The 21352-nt window shown below is 53.0% G+C and overlaps 1 protein-coding gene across 1 annotated transcript in view; it reads left to right on the top strand.

Annotated features, from left to right (window-relative positions):
* LOC128066513 (serine/arginine repetitive matrix protein 1-like) overlaps positions 1-10425 on the top strand; it is a 29613-nt gene extending 19188 nt beyond the window's left edge. The window contains exons 2-8 of the mRNA XM_052659546.1: positions 3080-3811; positions 4281-4437; positions 4623-4780; positions 8004-8096; positions 8256-8479; positions 8876-8974; positions 10396-10425. Coding sequence (XP_052515506.1) covers positions 3080-3811; positions 4281-4437; positions 4623-4780; positions 8004-8096; positions 8256-8479; positions 8876-8974; positions 10396-10425 — 1493 coding nt within the window. The remainder of the gene's footprint in view (positions 1-3079; positions 3812-4280; positions 4438-4622; positions 4781-8003; positions 8097-8255; positions 8480-8875; positions 8975-10395) is intronic.
* The last annotated feature ends 10927 nt before the right edge of the window (positions 10426-21352 follow it).

Here is a 21352-nt window from a genome sequence, read left to right as displayed (position 1 = left end):
CCAACTTCCTGAAGGCAGGATGGTGAAACCGTCATTGCCCCTCTCCCTTCCAGGCACAGGCTTCAGTCCTGGTGCCACCTGGTCAAACAGTGCTGGTTTCCGGCCTCCTCCTCCACCGCGCACACGGGCTGAGGCCACGCTCTCAAAGGCAGGTGCTGCAACTCCCTCACCCGAGCACGGGAGCCAGAGAGTTATGAGAACTCAAGGCACAGTCACTGAGCATCAAATTCAAGGAGAAAGACTCCCCCATTCCAGCCGATGATCTACTTATCCTGCAGAAGACAGATACTCAGCAAGGGACTCCAACGTGATTGCTGGAGCTGACAGAAACCCACAACAGTCACCTGCATTTATGGCATCTCACCACCTGCCAGCCTGGCCCAAAAGGAGGTTTCGATGCTTGATGACAAGAACCTCACCTTCTCCTTCCTGGAGTGGTCAGTCCCCCAGCCCTCACTGTTGGGCACACCGCAGTCTATGCAGGCCCTCTAAAGTGAGAAAGCCCTTTCGCACTGTTTAATTGTGAATACTAGACGTCACCCGAGCACACATGATGTTTCTTACATTGTTTTCCTTTTCTGTTGAGAGCTGCACTGTCTCCTACTACATGAGCAGCTGTGAACCCAGAGCCAGCTGCGATGGCACAAGCCACCCTGTCCCCATCCGCCTCTCGACCGCCCTCCCGCCCGCAGGCGTCCAGCCCTCTCTCGCTGGCTCCATTCCCTCTGCCCAGAGCAGGTCTGAGCATCATCTCCACATTTAGGCCTCGGCTGCCTCTCTCTGGTCACCTTCCAAAACCACTGGCCTTGCCACCTTCTTTTTTCTCACTTTGGAGCTCTTTCCTCAGTTTCTCTCTGTACTTCAAGTCAATATGATGACTCTCCTCCACCAGCAAAATAATAATAATAATAATTTTCCTTCCTCACAGAACACTGGGAAAGAAGCATGCAGGGGGTCGGGAACCCACGGGACTGACACAGAGGCCCTGGCTATATGAGGCCTCTGCCAAGTTAACAATTCTTAAACTGACCATTACAAGGAAACTCAGCTATTGCATAATATTTGATAGGTTAGATCACTTGCTGTTTGTAGAGTCTTGCTCTACAAGGATGAGAAAATAGAGATGGGCAAATTTAACGCAATTTCCTTTGTTTGCTTGAGCTAGCCCAGACTTGCAACACCACAGTGACAGTTTTTCTTAAAGTACAGCTTTAACATCATCAAAAAGGACTTCAACGGAGTGATAAATCATTCTTGTCCTTCAGCGTATTAGCATATCTATCTCGACCAAACCCCCCCCCCACCCCCCCGCGCCAAGGTCCTTCCCGCTCTGCACAGTGAAAAATTAAACGAATTCTAGTAGGGGTCTTTACAGAATCAAAACCCCAAATGCAGGGGAAAACAGCTAGAAGCAGCTCAAATGTTTCAGTTAACCTAAGGACTCTTTTCAAGACACAAACCAGAGTAGGAATATTTTGATTGTATTAACAGAAACCACTGGCCAGCTGCTACTGCTGGTTTCCAATGGAAGATCTTTACACCCTTCTTTACAACGAGTGAGGCCATCTTATTAACTCCAAAATGAATGGACAGCATCCAAGAAAAATAACTGGTTTTCTTCCCCCCACAGAAAAATTCACATGAACGTCTTAGGAACAAGGGAAAAAAAATGCTGGAATTCTCCCTGCCGGCTCTCTGCTGCCCTGGCTTCTGCACTGTGACAGCTGGAACAGATGGCGTCTGGGTGAGACACCTTACATCTTAAACCTCATCCCTGATAAGGTCTGATTTTGACTAGTGGTTCTGGAATCCTAGGTCTGTCAAGGTTTCGGTCCTGAACACCTACCTACTCACCAGATTTCCAATCCTGTGCATTTTAGGGTTTTCACACTAATAAGGCTTATTTTTGTTTTGGCCAAAAAATTCGTCTTGAACTAATTTTCAGTATGTATATACTGTCACCACACAACAGTGAAAAAGCAAACACTTCCTTTCATTTGAAAAACGAACGTACACAATCTTGCCAGACATCTTCACATGCTGCAGTCTTTTGAACAGGCCATTTTCAGAGATGTGAGAGACGGGAAAAGATTCTAGCACCAACTGATGGTTCACTTGGTCATCTCCTTAGATAAGGATTTTATAGACAAATGCAAGACTACAGAACACACAACATTTCCAAAAGCTTCACCAGCAAATGCTAAGAAAAAAATAAAAATTATGGCTCCCCTCAGTTGTATGCTGTGAATGTAAATTAACAGGCGGCAACAACGCTCAACACAGCCTTTATGAATCCACAAAAATAAGTGAATAAATCACACACACACACACACACACACCCTCATCTCATTCTGAAAACTAATTCACAGCTTAAAACGAAAACCCTGAAATAAAATTGCTTCCTTCAACGGACAATTATATGAAGGCTTCTTAGATTTCAAAGCACGTCCACAACACTCCATCGATTTCCATTTTCTTGCTATGTTTTCAAGAGAAAGGTAAAGAATTTTTTTCCCCACGAGATTCTTTCTAAAGGCCTAAATATTAAATAGATGTCCCCAAACGGGGTGAAAACGTGGCAAAGTGTGCGTGAGCAATTAACCCAAGGCGGAATGTGTGCCTTTCGCCCCAAACTGGATCCCAGTACCCGCCTGCCTCCGAGGCCACTGCAGCTCTTCGGTTATGAATCAGTCAGAGGTTCATCTGCAGAGGAATGACTCAGTATAAACTTTTAAATAATGGCTTAAAAAAAAAAAAAAAAGAACCCAAGCCAGCCCAGGGTGAACACGTTCGGCTACGGAGACACCCGAAACGGTCCGCTCCTCACCCCGCAAAACACACAGCCTCGTAGGAGATGCTGATCTCTCGCCACCCCGGGGGTAAGGGGGGGGTCACGTTTCCAAGAGGCCTCGGCGCCCCGTTTCCTGAAAAGCTGCGGGAGCCCGGGCCCGCGGGGCCCTCGGCCGGGCCGGGCCGGAGGACAAAGTTTCCCGAAGTTGAGGCGTCCGGGGGGCGGGCGGGCGCGGGCTGGGGCGGGGGCGAGACGGCGCCGCACCGGGCACTCGCTGCCGGGCGCCAGGCCTGCGCCGCCCCGGCCCCGCGCCGACCGACCCCGCGCCCGCCCGCCGCCCGCCGCCCAGGGCGCGGGATGGAGCCGCCGGGGATGGAGCCGCCCGCCGCCCGCCAGGCCCCTTACCCGCGTCCGCGCCGCCCGGCCGGCTCAGCAGCGCCGAGCGCGTCCTCCGCCGCGGTCCGCAGCGTCCTGCTCCCCGGGCAGCCCCATGTCGGGGGGCGGGGAAGGGCCGGCGGCCGCCGCCGCCGCCGCCGGCTGGAAAGTCCCTGCTGGGCTGCAACCCGGCTCGCGCACGCGGCGGCCGCGCCGCGCCGCGCTCCCTCGCCCTCACGCACCCTCTCGCAGGCACTTCCTCTCGCGCGCTGGAAATCCCCGCCGGCCGCCGGAGCGCGCCCGGGCGCGCGCGCGCCCCGCCCCCGCCGCCGGCCCGCGCGCGCGCGCGCGTGGGGGCTGCGGGAGCCCGCGAGGGCGGCCGGCTCTCCGCGCCGCCGCCCCGCGCGCCCCCGCCCGGCCCCGCGCGCGCCCGCCGCCCGTCGCTAAGGCCCTCCCCCCGGCGCCCGCCGCCCGGCCTTAGCAACGGCGCCGCGGCGCCGGCGGGGGCGGGCACGGCCGCCCCCAGCGCCGCCCCGCCCCCGCGCGCGCGCGCGCGCCCGGCCCCCGGCGCCTCGCAGCCCCCGCCCCGGGCGTCCCCCCTTTTCCGGGTCGAAAAGCCACGCAAGCCGCGTGGGGGCCCGAAAGGTGCAGGTCCCCTTAGGGTCGGGAGGCATGGCGTCACGCGTTTCACCAGCGCGGCCACCCTCACTCACACCGACACACATTGAGCACACAGGCTCACACAACTACTCACACTCACCGACACACAGCCAACTCGCGTTTTTACACCTGCTCAGACACACATGCTGACAAGACATAGACACGCTCGCAGACACACAGTGCACACGCACTCCAAGACACACTTGGTCACAGACATGCTCTCATGCGCTCATACTTGTACATGCATTCACACACTCGCTGACAGCCATGCGCCGTCACGCCTGTGCACACTCACACATACACACTCGCTCCTCCACACCGCTCCCTCTCCTACACAGGACCAGGTGGTGGAGCTGAGGGAGACACCGCTGTCGGGGCCCCGCTCCCCATTGAGGGGGGGCTCCTAACCCTTTGGTTGGCCTTTCCTTGCTGCCGGGGCCCCTCCCACACCCAGGAAGTTGTGTCTTGATCGAGTGTGAAAAATGTGGCCAGTCTGCCACAAGTTCCCAGAGCGCCCCGCTGGCCTGTGAACCCCCTCCCCTCCCTGGGCCCCAGGCCTTCTGGGGCACCCGTTTCTCCACAGGCCTCGGCTCTCTGCCCCGCTCCAAGCGGTCAGTGATAGCCCGAAGTCCTCTAGGTCTGTGTATCCGACCTGTTTGGGCCTGGCACGATGGGGCACGGCAGAGGGCATCTCTCCGTGAGACTCCAGGCCAACCAAAGAGCAAGGCCATCTCTGCACCAGTTGACAGTCAACACAGAGGGGACAGAATGGCCTGCCCCGTTTTCTCTTCCTCAGAAGGTTCATGGAGATCTCCAGAGCCGAGGCCAGTGTCACCAGCTTAAGCCAGTGCCCCTTCTTATACTTCTCCAATGACTCGTCGAATAAAGGCAGGAAGTTCAGCATCTCCTCCAGAGGCTTTCTCTGTGGAACGTTCCAGAACTCTGGACAGTCTGGTCAGGCTGCTGGAACCCCGAGTGTGCTTGTTCTCCAGCTGCAGAGCTGGGGCCTTGCTCTCTAGACTCTCAGTCTGCAGCAGCGCCCCTGCTCGGGCCACTTGCTGAGAGGACACAGCTCCCTGAGTTCAACCCGGAGAACCCAAGATGGCTGTCGTCCCCCCAGCAACCATGTGGAGGTGGCGGGTCAGCCTCGGCCAGCCCTGCGCACAGACCGCTGGGCTCTGACTGGAACCGCGGTCACCAGAGGCGCTCCCCTCTCGGCGGCACGGGGTGCTTTCCCTTCTGCTCCCGAGCCTTGGGTGTCCTTTCCTGCCTGTCAGAAGCCTTAATGGCTGCCGCTGCTCCTCAGACCAGGGCCCGGGCTCCAAGGCCTCTGTGTATCTGCTCATCTCCTCCCAGGTCCCCCGGGCCGGCTCCGGCCGCACTCCCACCTCCTGCCTCAAGCTATACTGGAGTCTTTTTAGGGCTTTGCCAGAAATTCTCTAGGCTGGACCATTTTTTTGGCTCTTTTAATACAAATAACAAGGTAGAAGTTTCAAAGACCCGTCAGAGGGATTTTCTACAACTCTCCGTGCTTTCCACCAAAGCGGTGCCAAGCAGCAATGCAGGATGAAGACTCAGGTACGGCCGTGGCTGAGCCCCCTGCTGGGCAGTGAGGACCTGCTCCCTGTCTTCTCCCCGCTTCCTCCCCGCTTCTTTCTCTTCTCCAACCTTCTGAGCACTTCTGGACCCCCTGCTTTGGGGAGTTGGAGGGCGCTGCAGCACAAAGTTTGCCCCGAAGCAGGAAACCGCTTTGGGGGGCGAGCGTTCCCTCCTCTGCAGTTACGGCCGCTGGGCAGCAGTGACGGACAGCGAGGCTGGCCAATCACAGCGCTCCTCACTGCATTTCAAAGGCTGAGCTCTCTGTTCCCTATGGCAACGTGGGACAACAAGCTGACACCATTTCTGGACAAAGAAATTTCTCGCAGGAATTTATGTAGCATTACATGTTCTGTTTGCTGCATTTCTGGGAGCAGTGCACACAGGATATTGGAGTGACTCACTTAAGTACAATGGCTCAGAAGCCATTCCTGTTTTTCTTCTGACAGAAGGGGAAAGTGCCCACTGGTTAGTGTTAGGGTTCTAAAGGGGTTTCCTCAGACTCTCCCGGACAATCAGACCCGCAAGGGACAGCTCCCCACTCAAAGGCCGGTGGCCGGTGGGTCTGATTGGACTGAAATGTGCTGGCAGCTTCTCCCACTCAAACGCCTGGGCACCTCGCAAAATAAAAAACCGTTAAACTAATTGTTCAGACAAGTGTCTTCCAAACTTTTGAATGCGATTCACTTTACAAACCGGTTGTGTGTAACGTGTGCATTTATATACACACATATATACACATATATGTAGCAGATGCTTCATCTCAAACATGTATTCCGATATTTTCTATTTCATTCCATTTATTTATTAATGCTGGTTTTGACTGTCCCAACTCATCGTGGGTTCATGGCCTGAAATTTGAAAATACTACATTAGATTAAAAGAGCTGCTGAAGATGGTGGAAGTGGCCTGGGGTTTGGGGTGGTCATCATGGGAAGGCACCCCTCTTCTTCCTGCTCTATCACACATTCGCTCTGCAGTGTGGGGCTGCAAAGCCAAGGACCCCAGTCCCCCTTCTCCCGCCCAGTCCTGTCCTTGAAGTAGGCCCTGGCTAACATCAGAGGTGCACCAGCAAAGAAGCAGGCTGCCAGTGCCCCTTCTCTGGACAAGGACTGCACAGTCCTGTGGCCCAGGAGGCCTAAGCGGGATATGCAAACACCGCCATGGGTTTCGTGCAAGTAATGAGACAAAGGGAAGGCAAGGTGGGAGGTTTGGGTAACTGGCCACAGAAGGTTTTAATTTCCTCTCAATTCTGTGGGCCTCTTGGGGATGAAGTTGTCCTTATTTTAGGGAAACCTGTTTCGGGATTTGTGTGCACAACTGTACACACATCACCACCACCACCATCTCTGGCTCCTCCCCCCAGTTGTTCAGGAGAACATGAGTTCCAGGTAAGGCCAGCCTCCCACAGGCAGCCTTGATCAGAACCCCCTACTCAGACTTCACTTCTGAAAAACAGACTCAACTCCACCAAGAAAAGGGATTTTTGTTACTGCAGGCCTCATAGGAGACAGGGAAGAGGGTTTGTATCAAGGTCACACAGCAAAGTCCCAAAACCCACAGAAGCACAATGCCAGCCTTCAGTCCCACTCAGAGACTCCACCTGTCTTTGTGATCACCGTTCCTCTCCTCCATCCAGGGTTGGGGGGCTCCTCATAGCCTCTGTGTTACCCCCACACACACACAACAACTCAGCTCTGGCCTTAGCTGGCAGACCTCGCTCAGCAAACAAAACTCAGCGGTTCCTGGAGCCGCCCCTCTGGGCACTCAGCTCATCCCACCCCAGCAGCTCCACAGTGAGCTGTGCTCCCCACACACACATTAGAAATGAGGAGGGAGAAGATGACTGGGTCCAAATCCAGTGTTGGATTAATGAGATAAACGGTCTGAAGAGTACAAGGATTCTAAACCATCAGAAATGCAATACGCCATCTCCTTAGGAATAAAGGCATCTCTCAAGGCTGGTGACGGCAAGCCTGAAATGTCACATGCTGCTGGATCAAGACAGCTTGTTCCACCTTCGCCTGGTCCTTCCGTTCGTGTGGTCAAGACCTGCTTGCTGAGCGTGACCCCTGCTCGCCTCTCTTCTAGCATGAAACCAATTACGTGCTTGTCCTTTGGGAGTTTACCTTCTAGCAGGTGGAGACCGAGCAAACAAATCACAAGCGAATCTGTAACAGGAGGGGAAGAGGGAGGCCTGGAGCGGGTGGTCAGGGGTCCCGGCGGATCAGGGGCCATTTGAGTGCAGGCCCGAGGGCAGAGAGGAGGGTGCCCTGTGAGTATGGGTGGGGAAAGCATCCAGACAGAGGGAACAGCGCAGGCAGACCCCCTGAGGTCAGCAAGGCCTGGGGAGACCAGTGTGGCCTGAGCCAGTGAGCAGGAGAGTCACAGAGGATGTGGGGGTTCCAGTGAGGAGAGTCACAGAGGATGGGGGTGAGCGCAGGGGTGAGGAGGCAGGGCCATGTGGGGTCATCAACAGGACCTTGGTTTTGCTCCGAGATGAGGGCCACTGTGAAGTTTGATGGATAACGTGTTCTATCCAAATGAATCCTGTAGCTGATCTTATTTTATTGTCCTTCAGCACCCGGCAAATCCAAACAGCAGGGCATGACTTGGCTGTGGGGTGAACAAGGTCACAGCCGAGGATACTCGGCCCTGGCGATGGCGCACACTGGTATGAGCCCGCAACTGGAGCGCTGGAGGGGGTCGGGAGCCCTGGGACCCAGTGGCCCACATCCGGGACTCTTCCAAAGAAATAAGACCACACACAGGAGACTACTAGGCACCTCCCACCTTCAAAGCCAAAGAGAGGGAGTGGGCCCTTTTCCGCCAGCCAGCAGGGCGATGCGCCGAGCCCAGGCAAGGCTCCGAGTGCGGCGTTTGCTACCGGATGGGGGCGAGGACCCACGGCCCATTGCCTGGAGCCGGGGTTCCAGCCGCAGCCCCGCTGTCCCCACAGAGCAGCCTCTGCAGAGCGGCTCTCAGCGGCCGAGTCCCGTGGTTGTCACCTCGGGCCCCATGGCTGCCTGTGCTCACCGGCTCCCCGCCCCGGCACTGGTCTCCAGGGAACCTCGTGGACCCAGGCAGATTCAGCCCAGGGCCTTGGCCCACACCACTCCCTTGGCCCAGAACGCTCCCCTCAGCTAGCTACAGGATTTACTATCTCTTCCTTTGGGTCAGAGCCAGCTGTGAGGATTCTAAATGAAAGATTTGTCTCCGGGGCTTACCGCAGTGCACCTCCAAATGCCCCCTGGCCCAACACGGTGGAAAGAGGCCAGGGACGCGCTCCCCAGATATCCTAGTGATGAGTTCCCTTGGAAAGGTGAACGGGAGGAATTCATTCAAGCGGGAGAATTCAAGACCAGGAATCGAAAAAGCAGAACTCAACTCATGACTAACTGATGTTAGGAAAGCACTTTTTACCTCCCTGCCCCCGGGTTTCCCCTTTTGTAGAGCGGAAATATGATGGCCTGCCCGACCCCAGGGGGCTTTGAGAAAGCGCCTGGTGCCAGTGGGGACCCTGTGGCCAGCGTGTCCCTGGGAGAGACCACGGTACCCCGAAGGGAGGCAGGGGCTGTATTTCCGATGCTGTTGCTTTTATTACATGTAAAGGGTGCACCTGGCTTTCCCAGAGCCGGAGGGATTGTTTTAATTTCAGGTGTCCACGATCAGTTGCCATGAATACAGATCAAATGCTCTGTTGTTTTTCAGGGATGTTATTAATGCTTTCCCATCACACTTTGCCAGCCCTTTGTGTGATGTTAAACTGATGACAAACTTCCCCGTCAATTCCCTGAAAAGGATTTTCTGAGGGACTGGTCCTCAGACCCACACAGTGGATACAACAAGCTGTCAAAATTGCGCTAACCCCTTTACGGGAGAGCTGGCGTTTTTCAAACTGCAGCTTGCAATCTATTAATTGGTTGAAAAATCAGTTGACTGGGTGTGACCAGTATCTTTTTTAAAAAATGAGATAAAATAAAAATAGGAAATAGCAAAACGCTTCACGCTTACTAGGTGTGAGTGACTCGGATCAGTGTAGTTTTGTGAACTTTGGTTTTTTGTTCTGCATGGGTATACCCAACTAAGCTGGGCTGTCTTGAGGTATTTCTTGCTGTGGGTTCTGGAGCAGACGTTTGCAAAGCCGCCATGCTAATGGAGTCACGGCTCGGGGGCCTTGTTTAAAAGTTATTTTCCTCGTTACCTGCTGACATCTGTTTTGTGTGTCCTGCCAATTGGAACTTCCACCTGCTCTGGGTGAAATACTCAAAATTAGTAGAGTTTGAGTTAATGAGGTTTGTTATATTAAGCAAAATATACAACGGTGCGGTTGAACTCGCATGCATCCTCCTGAAGATTCCTGAGTGGAGGACGCTGGGCCCACTTCTCCACAAGTGACTTCTCCATGTCACCGCCAGAGGCTTCGGTCCACTTGGCCAAAGTGGTTTCCTTGCTCTTTCCCTGCTGGAAAGCCCTGGGCAGCCCTTAAAACATGTGACTAAGGGAAGCAAAGCATGAATGGACGGATGAATGAATCATTGGCGCTGCCCCAGGCTGAATCATTCCTGTCCACTCCATGTACCTCATTTCACTTCATCAGCAAGTCCCCAGGTAGGACTCTGGCCCGAGGATGGACGCAGAGCTGGGACCAACTCCAGGTCTCTACACAGGAAAGGTTTATGGTGTGGTCAGCTGTCTAGAGGAGTGTCTGAGGGACTTGTCCTGAATCCTCACTGCTGGAACAAGCACGAGTCCTTTATTTAACATGTGGATTTGGGGTAGGCCTGGGGCTGTTGGAGACTGGGGCATCTTTGGCCCCCTTTGGCCTCACCACTGAGTGTGGACTCAGAAGAAACCCGAGCCCTCTCCTCCCGCCTACCAGGCTCATAAGGAATCCACTCTAGAACCCTGTGGACTTCAGGTTCCGGGGAGCTGCCATGATGACCAGTTCTGACTTTGTTCTTTCTTCCCAGGTTGTGTCTGGGGCGGCCCAGTTCACTTGAGTCTTGTGATTCACTTGAAATCTGTGATTACAAAGTCAACAAAAACTAGAGTTCCCAAACTGAAGGGGTGTTTTCAGGCCAGAAGCATAAACTGAGGCCACTGGTGGGTGAGCTGGCGTGGAGGAATGTGTCCGGCCTGTCCTTCCACGATGGGGACTGGGATTTCTGGAGGCTGGAAGGATCTACGTGGTCCTATAACTGTCACGTCTCCTCCAAGCTGGGGAACAGGGACGAAAGGAGCAGCAGATTCATAAATGTAGGTTCCTCTTGACACCTCTAGCTAACCAGTTGTTCTAAGATGCTAATTTCCATGAGTGATTTGCAACGTAGGTGATTTTTCATAACTACCAAGTGTGAATTTCCCTCTATTTTTCAACGTGGACCCAAATAAGCTCATTTCACAGGGGGAATCTAAGGGTACTATGTGTGTACAGTCTCGGGGTTTAAGTAAAAATTCGTTTCTTTGTAATTAGCAGGCTTCCTAAATAACCCTGCTTTATCAGTGTAACGAGAGTTTGCAGTGCGCCAGCTGGATTGTCCTTCTGAAGGTGGCGAGGAGAGGCAGAGCTGGCTTAAGGAGCCCTGAGGACATGACTGAAGGGACAGGACGGGCGTCCCCGGGCTCTCTCCTGACCCTGGGGCCCGTCCCTGCACCTCCCAGGTGGTGTTCTAGGGGATAATAATAGGTACCCGCCGGCTTAAGTCAGTGGGTTCACATGAGACCGGAGGCCCCGGTGGAAGCAAGGCCTGCGGGGGCGGGGGGCACTTGGGCACCGAAGCTGGGGCGGCTGCCCCGGTGGCTCTGTGACAGGAAACGGCCTTTCCTCCCTTGCTGTTTCTTTTTGAGTGTGAGGCAAACTACAAAATTCCCCCACAGATGGTTAAGGAACCAAAATCGGACACTCTCACTCGCCTGGGGGGATTTTACTCAAGGGACCACTTGACTCTGCAACTCCGAATGCAGAAGCTGGGACTCAGAGCACAGGCTGCTCTGGGCAGCCTCTTCCAGGCTCCCCGGAAAGGCCCCTTGGACCCGGGGCCTCGCTCTGACCCCGAGCTCTCGGGAAGTAATTTGAATAGGCAGGGGTCTGTGTGAAGTTGCTAGTTAGGTGATGGGACTCAGGCAGACGTAACATCTGTTGATTCCCCAAAGAAAATAAAAATTAGGAAAGGATTAAGGAAAACTCCCCGGTTTGTCCAGAGCCTTGATTCCACTTTTCACCACCATTTTTAAGGATAAAAGAGATTGATTTTGCCCCAGGATCAGAAAAAATAACATCCATCTATGTATCTCTATAGCCATTACTTCATCCATTCAGACACTGTGGCATTCACTGGACAGTTGGGGTTTGCCCAAGCCCGGTCCACCTGTAAACCCCCAAAAGCTGCCCAGCCCTGGGCCCAGGGGCACTGCAGCTGCCCATCCTGTGAGCCCCACTAATGTGGCTGGTATCTGCCTTGGAAGGCATCTCCCCTACTCTCCCCTTTTTTAACCTCACTCTGCCTGAGCTTTGACCCCCTGGGATGGACCTGGACACGGGGCAGCCATGAACTCGCTGAATTTGTCTTCAGAATTGTGTGTTCTGAGGTTTTTTCCCCTGGTCAAGGACCCAGCTGTCACCATATTGTCAAAAGACCTGAAACCCCAATAATGCAATAGTATCTCTGACATTTGCCCAGAAAAACAAGACATTCTAAATTTACAACTCCTGATACCTTTTGTAATCAGGCAAAATCCAGTAACATCGTTTAGCTACACACGTAGAAGTTAGTTAGCATCCTTTCAAAAGCGCTGGAATTTTTTCCAAGCCATTCCCTGCCACTCACAACCCCTCATCATACCTTCCTATTGAATGCCCTGCCCTCACCATCTCCACCTCCCTCCCTCTTCCTCCTCTCCCCCACTCTGTCCCCCCCATGCCCACCTCTCTCCCCCGACCCTTCCTCCGTCCACCACTTTCCACCTCCTGGGTGGTGAAGGGTGTCACTCAGCCCCAGACCCAGCTGTTAAGCAAAGGCTGAAGAGAAGGCAGGCTCCGTGGGCTGGGAACAGAAGCCAACACCTCTAGATTGCATTGTAACCCCGAAAGCCGCAACCCCAGGATCCACATCTTTCCTGGCCCTGCCGGCTCTGCTAGTCCTTGAAGACTCTAGGTCCTCCTGTCTTGCAGAGCTGCCCTCCCAGAGCTGCACATCTATTCTAACAGGATGGAGGGCGCCCCACAGGCGCGGAGCAAGTCCAAACAAATTTCAGTCCCTTTGGAAATGGCTGCTTCCAGAGTTCCCGATAGAGAAGATCTTTAACCAGCCCTTACCACCATCCCTTCTGCTGGGCAACCACAGAGGCACCTACTGTTCTGGAAGTTCCTCTCCTGCTTCGTCTAGTGGAAAGGAGGTTAGAGGGGCAGAAGGGCTTGCTGGAGACTAGGAGGATCCGTCTGACCAGAGGGCCCTGAGGTGTAGGAACTTGCACCAACATCCAGGTGCTTTGAGAGGCTCTGGGGGCAGAAAGACAAATGAGACAAAAAAGCCACACACACGGCTTCCCAGGTGGTCCACTGGTTAAGACTACATTAATATTTCCAAGGCAGGGAGCATGGGTTTGATCCCTGTTTGTGGAACTAAGATCCCACATACCGCATGGTATGGAACGACAAATGGTGCTAGAAAACCTGAATATCTCTTTGCAAAAACAAGCAAAAAAAAAACAAAATAGCAACACCCCCCCCCCACACACACACACACAAGTTTGGACACAACATCTCAAGTCCTGGGGACGCCCCTCCTTATCTGTGTTCTCCACTATCTAAGATCGGTGCATCAAAAATTAGATCAAAATGTAGGGGCTCAGCAACATTGTTAACCGACTATGTGTGTGTCAAATGTTAGTTGCTACAGTCATGTCCAACTTTTGTGACCTATGGACCGTAGCCCACCAGGCTCCTCTGTCCACAGAATTCTCTAGGCAAGAATATTGGAGTGGATAGCCCATTCTCTTCTCCAGGGGATCTTCCTAACCCAGGGGTCGAACCTGAGTCTCCTGCATTGCAGACAGATTCTTCACCATCTGAGCCATCATAGTCCAATGCAAAACAAAGAGTTTAACTTTTAAAAGTAGGAGCTTAGACCACAACGATCATCTTATTATCTCTCAAGGCTTCTGTGGGTCAGGAATCCAGGAAAGGTTTAGCTGGGTAGGGTCTCTCTCAGGCACAGTCAGATAATAGCAGAGGTGAACAGGGTCGGGCTGGCGGGTTGGGCTTCCCCAGAACACAGCAGCCTGGGGGCAGCTGGGCGGGAGGAGAGCTTCAGTCAAGAGCAGTCAACAGGCAGGGCCTGCGTGGCCCCTGATAACCTTCCACTGGAAGTCACACACCGTCACTTTTGCTGTTCCCTGTGATTCCAGGCAAGTCGCCAGCCCGCCCAGTTTCAGGGGAGGGGACACAGACCCCACCTCTCAACAGGAAGAGCATCCAGGGCACACCGTGGAGACACATGTGGGACAGGAAGTGTCGCTGGCCAGCCTGGAAATGCCTTCAGCACAGCAGGGTTCCCTGGAAGCAGCGCTGGAGAGGGATTTGGGGGCGTGTGGTCTGTTGTGGTTCAGTCTCTCAGTCGTGTCCAACTCTTTGTGACCCCATGGTCTGCAGCACGCCAGGCTTCCCTGTCCTTCACCATCTCCCAGAGCTTGCTCAAACTCATGTCCATTGAGTCAGATGTCATCCAACCATCTCATCCTCTGTCTCTCCTTTCTTCTGCCCTCAATCTTTCCCAGCATCAGGGTTCTTCCAAGGTCAAAGTATTAGAGCTTCAGCTTCTGCATCAGTCCTTCCAATGAATATTCAGAGTTGATCTCCTTTAGGATTGACAGGTTTGATCTCCATGCTGTTCAAGGGACTCTCAAGTGTCTTCTCCAACACCATAGTTCAAAAGTATTTATTCTTCGGTGCTCAGCCTTCTTTACAGTCCAACTCTCACATCCATACATGACCACTGGAAAAACCATAGCTTTGACTAGACGGACCTTTGCTGGCAAAGTGATGTCTTTGCTTTTTAATACACTGTCTAGGTTTGTCATAGCTTTTCTTCCAAGGAAAAGCATCTTTTAATTTCATGGCTACAGTCACCATCCACAGTGATTTGGGAGTTCAAGAAAATGAAATCTGTCACTGCTTCGTTTTTCCCCATCCATTTGCCATGAAGTGATGGGACCAAATGGACCATGATCTTAGTTTTTTGAATGTTGAGTTTTAAGCCAGCTTTTTCATTCTACTCTTTCACCTTCATCAAGAGGCTCTTTAGCTCCTCTTCACTTTCTGCCATTAAAGTAATACCATCTGCATATCTGAGGTTGTTGATATTTCTCCCAGCAATCTTGAGTCCAGCTTGTAATTCATCCACTCTGGCATTTTTACTCTATATAGAAGTTAACTAAGCAGGGTGACAATATACAGCCTTGTAGTATTCCTTTCCCAATTTTGAATCAGCATCTGCTTTCAATACAAACCTGAGAAGAAGGGAGGGAAGGAAGGAGAGAGTGGGAGGGAAGGGGAAAGAGCCCAGCACGGGTGTGGGTCAGGTGAAGTCTGACCCCAGACTGGTGCCCGGTGGGCTCGGGAGCACAAATCACACCACAGCTACCTGCTCCCCGCAGAAAGGGGGCCAGCCTTTTGTACCCTCACCCAGGCAGAGAGGAGGGATATAAACTGGGGGTGTGATTCTCATGAGCTGAAGCCTCTCTCTGGAGGAGAAGGCAGCTGGATTCCTGGCCAGCGCTCACAGCAGCTGGGGAATCGATGTGTCAGCCTGTGAAGCTGGTCTGGGGGCTCTGTGCTAGTCTGCAGAATGACTGCAAGTTCCGCCTGTCCCTGCATTCATGCCCTTCTCTTTCGATCAACAGGAGTCTGTTTCCTCCTCCTTAAGTCGGGGTTTGGCCATGGGACTAGCTTTGGCCAATGAGACATTGGTAAACCTGATGCATGCAGAGGTTTGAAAAGTGCTTGCGCAGGGGCCTTCCTGGTGGTCTAGAGGTTAGGACTCTGCATTTCCAACCCAATGGGAGTGGGTTCAATTCCTGACCCCCCGCGGGAACTAAGATCCCACATGCTAAGAAAATTTTTTTTAATTAGAACATATTGTCTCCTTTTTTAAAAAGTGCTTGTGTATGTATTGGTTTATGCTCTCCTGTGGCACTTGGAACCTTGAGACTATGGGAACAAATCCAAGCCAACTCCCAAGAAACCACATAGAAGGGAACCAAGGCATTCTAACCAATAGCTTTCATCTGCCTTCAGCTGCCAGAAATGTGTGTCAGGCCACCCTGAATCAGGCAGCCTCAGTGGGCCATATGAGTCAGCCCAGGCAAGACCAGTAGAACCGTTCAGCTGAGCCCAGCCCAAATTGCCAACTCGCAGAATCAAAGTGTTATAAATGCTTGTTATTTGAAGAGATTAAGTTTCTCAATTGTTTCCCACACATCAAAGCTGACTAATATAGGCACCAATGGTGTCCACTACAGAAATCTAGCTTCCCTAAAGGCTTGCTAACCCCCTATAATTGCAGGGAGGGAGAAAAAGAGGGACTTTCTCCTGGGTCTGGTCCTGGACCTCTAAATCTGGCACGCTACTCACACTGACCTGCAGAGTGAGTCAAAGACCAAGGCTATTCCCTGCATAGCCAGAGGCCACTGCCCCATAAATGAAACCCGTGGCCAAGCTGGAGGTGTGGGGGCACTAAGGATCCTGGAGGTATGTAGGAACAAGCCCTCAAGGAATTCCCAGAGTAATGATCTCCAAGCCCTTACTTTTTGCCCTTAGGTCTCTGACCTCTGGGGCCCCAAATTTGGGATCCAGGTAAAAGTCAGGGTCACTGGGTCATCTTTCCAGTTGCCATGGCTTCAAATTAGATCCAGGGAGCTTTGTCAGCAGGTTTGGGAAATGCCAAGCTGTCCCTTGCAAAAGATTTTTTGGGTCTCTTGGATAAGGATTTCAATATTAAACGTTACGATTTTGCTATGATTAAATTCTCACTGGGCACAAGGAAAGAGCTGTAACTACATTTCAATGTAGCATTTGAAGGGATTTAGTGATTTTCCATTAATTTTTTTTAAATGTCAAGGGTATATATCTTTCTTCGAGGACTCAGCCTATGGCAAATTTCAGATTTAAAAAGACCCAGCAATGGACTTACAAGACCAAGAAGGGGAGGCGAAAATCTACAATTCAAAAATTATGAAGCTGCTAAGTTTTCAGTTAATTCAAAAATCATCTCGGTGGAGAATTTTGTAAGCTTTCCATGCATAATCAAAGAGATCTGGTTTGGAATCGCAGCGGAAATGAAGCATTGTGACAGCCTGCTTTCTGACTCAAATGATCAACCTCAGATCAAAGGCGCTGGTGAATGAGCAGATCTCATTACTGAGAACCCAAATGAAGGACCCCGGTGACGCTATAACAAGGAGACAGGTCAAGCCCTCTCCCTCCCCTTCCCAGCCTCTCTCCCTCTCCCCCAGCCCTGCCTCGCCACCAAGAACGTATGCAGAAGGTGCAGTCTTCAATTTTATGGAGCAATGAGATTTGTAGTAAATATTTATTAGCTACTTAGTAAATACAATTAGAATTCTGGCAGCGCTTGGCATGACTATTTTATTAGAATTAGCTAAGGTTTACTTGCAAGTCTAAATGGATACCACAGAGCAAAGCGGTGAAGACAAGAACGTGCAAATAAGAAACTGGTGGTGATCACAGCAGGAGGGCAGGGTCTTCCTGTCTCTGGGAGCAAAGGGCCTGGTCAGGGAGCCCATGCCAGGGCAGAAGTCCACCTCTGCGGCCTTCTATACCCTCTGCGGGCGGGCACCTTCATCTCTCCCTAGCACAGTGTCGGGGGAGAAGTGGGCCTGCAGGTACCCTCTCAGGGCAGGGCTGGGAGCATCTGCTCCAGAACACAGATGACTGAGATCTGCCCAAGATTCCAGAGCCCCCAGATGGCGCAGCCCAAACCACAACCTCCTAACTCCCACTCCAGTGCTCGGAACACTCTGAGCCCACTCGCTAACCCTTAAATAACCATGTGCTTCCACCTCGGAAAAAGGACTCTCACCCATGACACCACTCCTGGGTGCCTACTCTAGAGGAATAAGAACTTCTGTTCTCAGCAGCATTCGTCACAGTAGCCAAAAGCCAGAGACAGCCCCATGCCCGGCAGCTGATGACTGGTAAACGCAGCGTGCTGTGGCCACGCCACAGGCTACGGGTAAGAGGAACAAAGCATTGTCACCTGCTCTACATGCACGAGCTTGACACCACCACGTTAAGTGAAAGACGGCCAGACACAAAGACCTATGTGCTGTCGGAGTCCCGTATATAAATGTCCAGAATCGGCCAGTCTACAGAAAGTAACCCAGTGGTTGCCTGGGGCTGGAGGCAGGGAAACGGGCGACCACTGAGCCTGAGTGGTTTCTTCTGGGGGTAAAGAACTTGTTCTAAAATTGAGTGTGGTGATGGCTGCACAACCTTGCAAATATACCAACAACCACTGAACTGTACACTTCAAAAGAGTGAATTGTATGGTATGCAAATTACATTCAATTTTTTAGAAAGGACTTTTGCTGGACGGGCATGGGTGACACTGTGAGCTCCCGGTCCAATCCCAGCTCCCCTACTGACCAGCTGTGGAGCTTTGGGTGATTTATCTTGGCCTCTGCACTCCGGTCTACCCGGCTCTGGAGCTGCCGAGGTGATCAAGTGAGCCACCTGGGGAGCTGGGCTTGGGACCAGCAGGGCTTTTAAACAAGGCGGCCTCAGGAAACACTCAATGGAGGGCCTTCCAGTTTCTAGAAGTTTCTAGAAAGAATTTTCTCCTCCCTCAGGGACCTCAGACTGACCTCAACCCTGGCAGAGAACAGCTCCGAGAGTTTTGTCACAACAAGGTACAAGTGGCTTTGATGACAGCCTTCGGCAGAAGGCTGTATCCCAGTCCCCATGGGCCCACCTCCCTGACAGAGCCCACCTTTGCGCTGTAGTCCAAGCCCTGCCCTGGGTGCCTCAGAACTAACTGCTGATTGGCTAAGCCCATGATTCTCTTAGCCAATGATTGGTGTAGCACAGAGCACATGACCCAATCCTAGCCAATGAGATGGGGGAGGCTGGCTTCTGAGGGATACTGAGAGAAGTTTCTTGGCTGATAAGCAACAGAGAGCAGAGATGGCTTGTTTCCTTCTTCTGTTGGTTGGGGCTGCAGGTGACACAGTCGTCTCAGCCACTTTGCAGCCACCTGAATATGTCAGGGCAAAAGCTGGAGAATGGCCCTTCAAGATGCCACCGTGGGGGACTCCCTGTGTAGTCCAGTGGTTAAGAATCCGCCTTCCGCTGCAGGGGACCTGGGTTCGATCCCTGGTCGGAGAGATAAGATGCCCCATGCAGGGTGTGGGTGTGGTGGGGGGCAACTAAGCCCTCAAGCCACTACTACTGAACCTGCATACCACAGTAGAGAGGAGCCTGCACGCTGCAACGAAAGGTCCTGTGTGCTGCAACTACGTCCCAACACAGCAATAAGTAAATATTTTTTAAAATAAAGTAAAGTGAAAAGTGAACTAAGTCCCAACACAGCAATAAATAAATAAATAAATTTTTTATAAAATAAAAATAAAGTGAAAGGTGCAAGTCACTCAGTTGTGTCGGACTCTTTGTAACACATGGACTATATAGTCCATGGAATTCTCCAGGCCAGAATACTGGAGTGAGTAGCCTTTCCCTTCTCCAGGGGATCTTCCCAACCCAGGGATCAAACCCAGGACTCCCGCATTTGAGGCAAAGTCTTTACCAGCTGAACTATCAGGGAAGCCCAGATAAAAATAAAATGATATATTAAAAAAAAAAAGATGCCACTGTGGGGTGAATTGGTCAGCACAGAGCTGCTCTCCCTGGGAAAGGACACATGGCTCTCCTTGTTGTTTAATTCAGTTGGATCTGTAGCTGAAGTGCCCCAGCTGATAGTGTGTGAGGCGCAGAGGACCCCAGCCTATAATGACGAGGGGTGATTTCGCTGGTACAGGGCATCTCGTCTCACCAGAGGGACCGCCAGTAGGCATATTTTCCCAATAGATTTCTAACTAAGCCACCGGGTTGTTCTCTCCTGGAGTCACGTGCTTTCCTCTCCAGGGCGTGCCTGCAGAGAGTGTATTTCTTCTTCTATGATGGATAGGTGTGCTGGGCTCTAGGACTAGTTGCTAGAAAAGAAAAATGACGCCTTGCTTATGTACGAACTTCGCCATTCACTTGAAGTTTTCTCTGTGTGTCTGATCCTTGACCCTAAAATAGAGAGGATATCAACCCCGCTGATGCTGTGACCTAGGACTCTTCTCAGGGTGACTCTTCTCAGAGGTACCCTGAGAGGCTGGAGCCGGCATCACATGCTTCTTCCTGGCTCAGGGAGGAGCTGCCAGGAGAAAGCTCCCATAAGGCCTTGGAGAGATGCTTGCTCCAGCCTACAGCTTGGGGACCCCTTTAGGAGACTGTGGTCTTGTAGACCCCGGTCTGTCCTGGAGGTCAGGAGGCTGGGGCCAGCTCCACCTCTACCTGAGCTTCTCCTGTTGACCAAGAGGCCTGGAGAATTTCCATCCCCCTCCTATCACAGGTGTGCTATGCTTCCACCGTGATGGCGGCAGGTGGCAGGAGGACCAAAGGGCCACTCTCAGAGAAGAGCCCATTCATTCATTCATTCATTCGTTCATCCTGTGACATGAGCTGGATTCCTTAGGCTCCACAAAGGCAGCAATGGTTCAACTGCTTCTCCAGACCAGCTGGGGCCATCCAGACTCAGAAAGAGGGGAGAGGTCTTCAGGCAGTGAACCCAAGGTGGGCTGGGGCGGAAAGACACCAAAGTGCCATGCACTCTGGACACGGAGGAGCGGCAGGGACACGGAGGAGTGGCGTCACCAGCTGTGCTGGGAAGGGTCAGAGCGGCTCTGAATCCTACCTGTGGGCTCCGGGCACAGGCCAATGAAAGAAGAGGGGCAGGATGCTCGAATCTCTGGGCAGAGTGTAGACTGAGGCGGCCCCGGGGTGGGCTGCTGTGACCAAGCAGGCCTGGGGCCTGCTGAGTGTCTGCCACAAGCAGGTGGGAGGGCGGGGCTGATGTGAGGTGGGCTGAGGCTCTGTAGGCAACAGGACTTGGTGACCACCTGGCAATCGAGGGAGGAGTCGAGGTGGACGCTGAGGCTTCGAGGGCTCTGGCCTGGGCGCCTGGGACAGGGGTGCAGGAAGAGTGGGTCTGGGGAGGGCGGGCGGCATGACCTTGCTCGTGGGCAGTTTGAGGCTCCCGTCCCATGTCCTGGGGAGACCTGAGGGAGCTGTGGGGCAGCAGGGGTGCTGGAGCTCAGGGCTGGGGGCCGTGGACGTGCAGACAGGGGCCCCGCAGTGGAGGAAATGCACCCACAGGGCCCCAGCCGGGCGGTCCTTCTCGGCAGGGAGCCTGGTAGACCAAGGCTGAGTCCTGGCCTCGCTTGGTTCCCGTGAGCTTGAACACCTCAGAGGACGAGGGGAGAGTCAGGAGAGCAAGAAGGAGGCCTCGGTGATAGACATCGCCCGTGGACACTCATCGTTTAATTTAGGGTGGTAAAAATCACTCAGACTGAATTTCTCCCCGAGGTGCTGGAACTCCCCACTTTTAGAACGGGGTTAGCTCCAGTGAGAGCGAGGCGAAGCCAGCTCGCTGGGAGACCGTCCAGGTCTCCTCCAGGCTGGCTGGCTCCAACCTGGCCTCCGTCTCCCCGTGACCCATCGCGATCGTCAGACCTGCGCCCTCCCGCGATGTTGCCCACGGAGCAGCCCTCACCCTTGAACCCGAGGCCCCAGGTGAGACAATGAGCCTCGGCCACTTTCAAGCCCCTGCTCCCCTCTCGCTCCTGCCTCCAAAACCGAGCTTCCTC

This window comes from Budorcas taxicolor, chromosome 21 (genome assembly GCF_023091745.1).
Source record: "Budorcas taxicolor isolate Tak-1 chromosome 21, Takin1.1, whole genome shotgun sequence".
NCBI classification, from domain to species: Eukaryota; Metazoa; Chordata; class Mammalia; order Artiodactyla; family Bovidae; genus Budorcas; species Budorcas taxicolor.
This window is presented reverse-complemented; position numbering and strand designations above follow the sequence as displayed.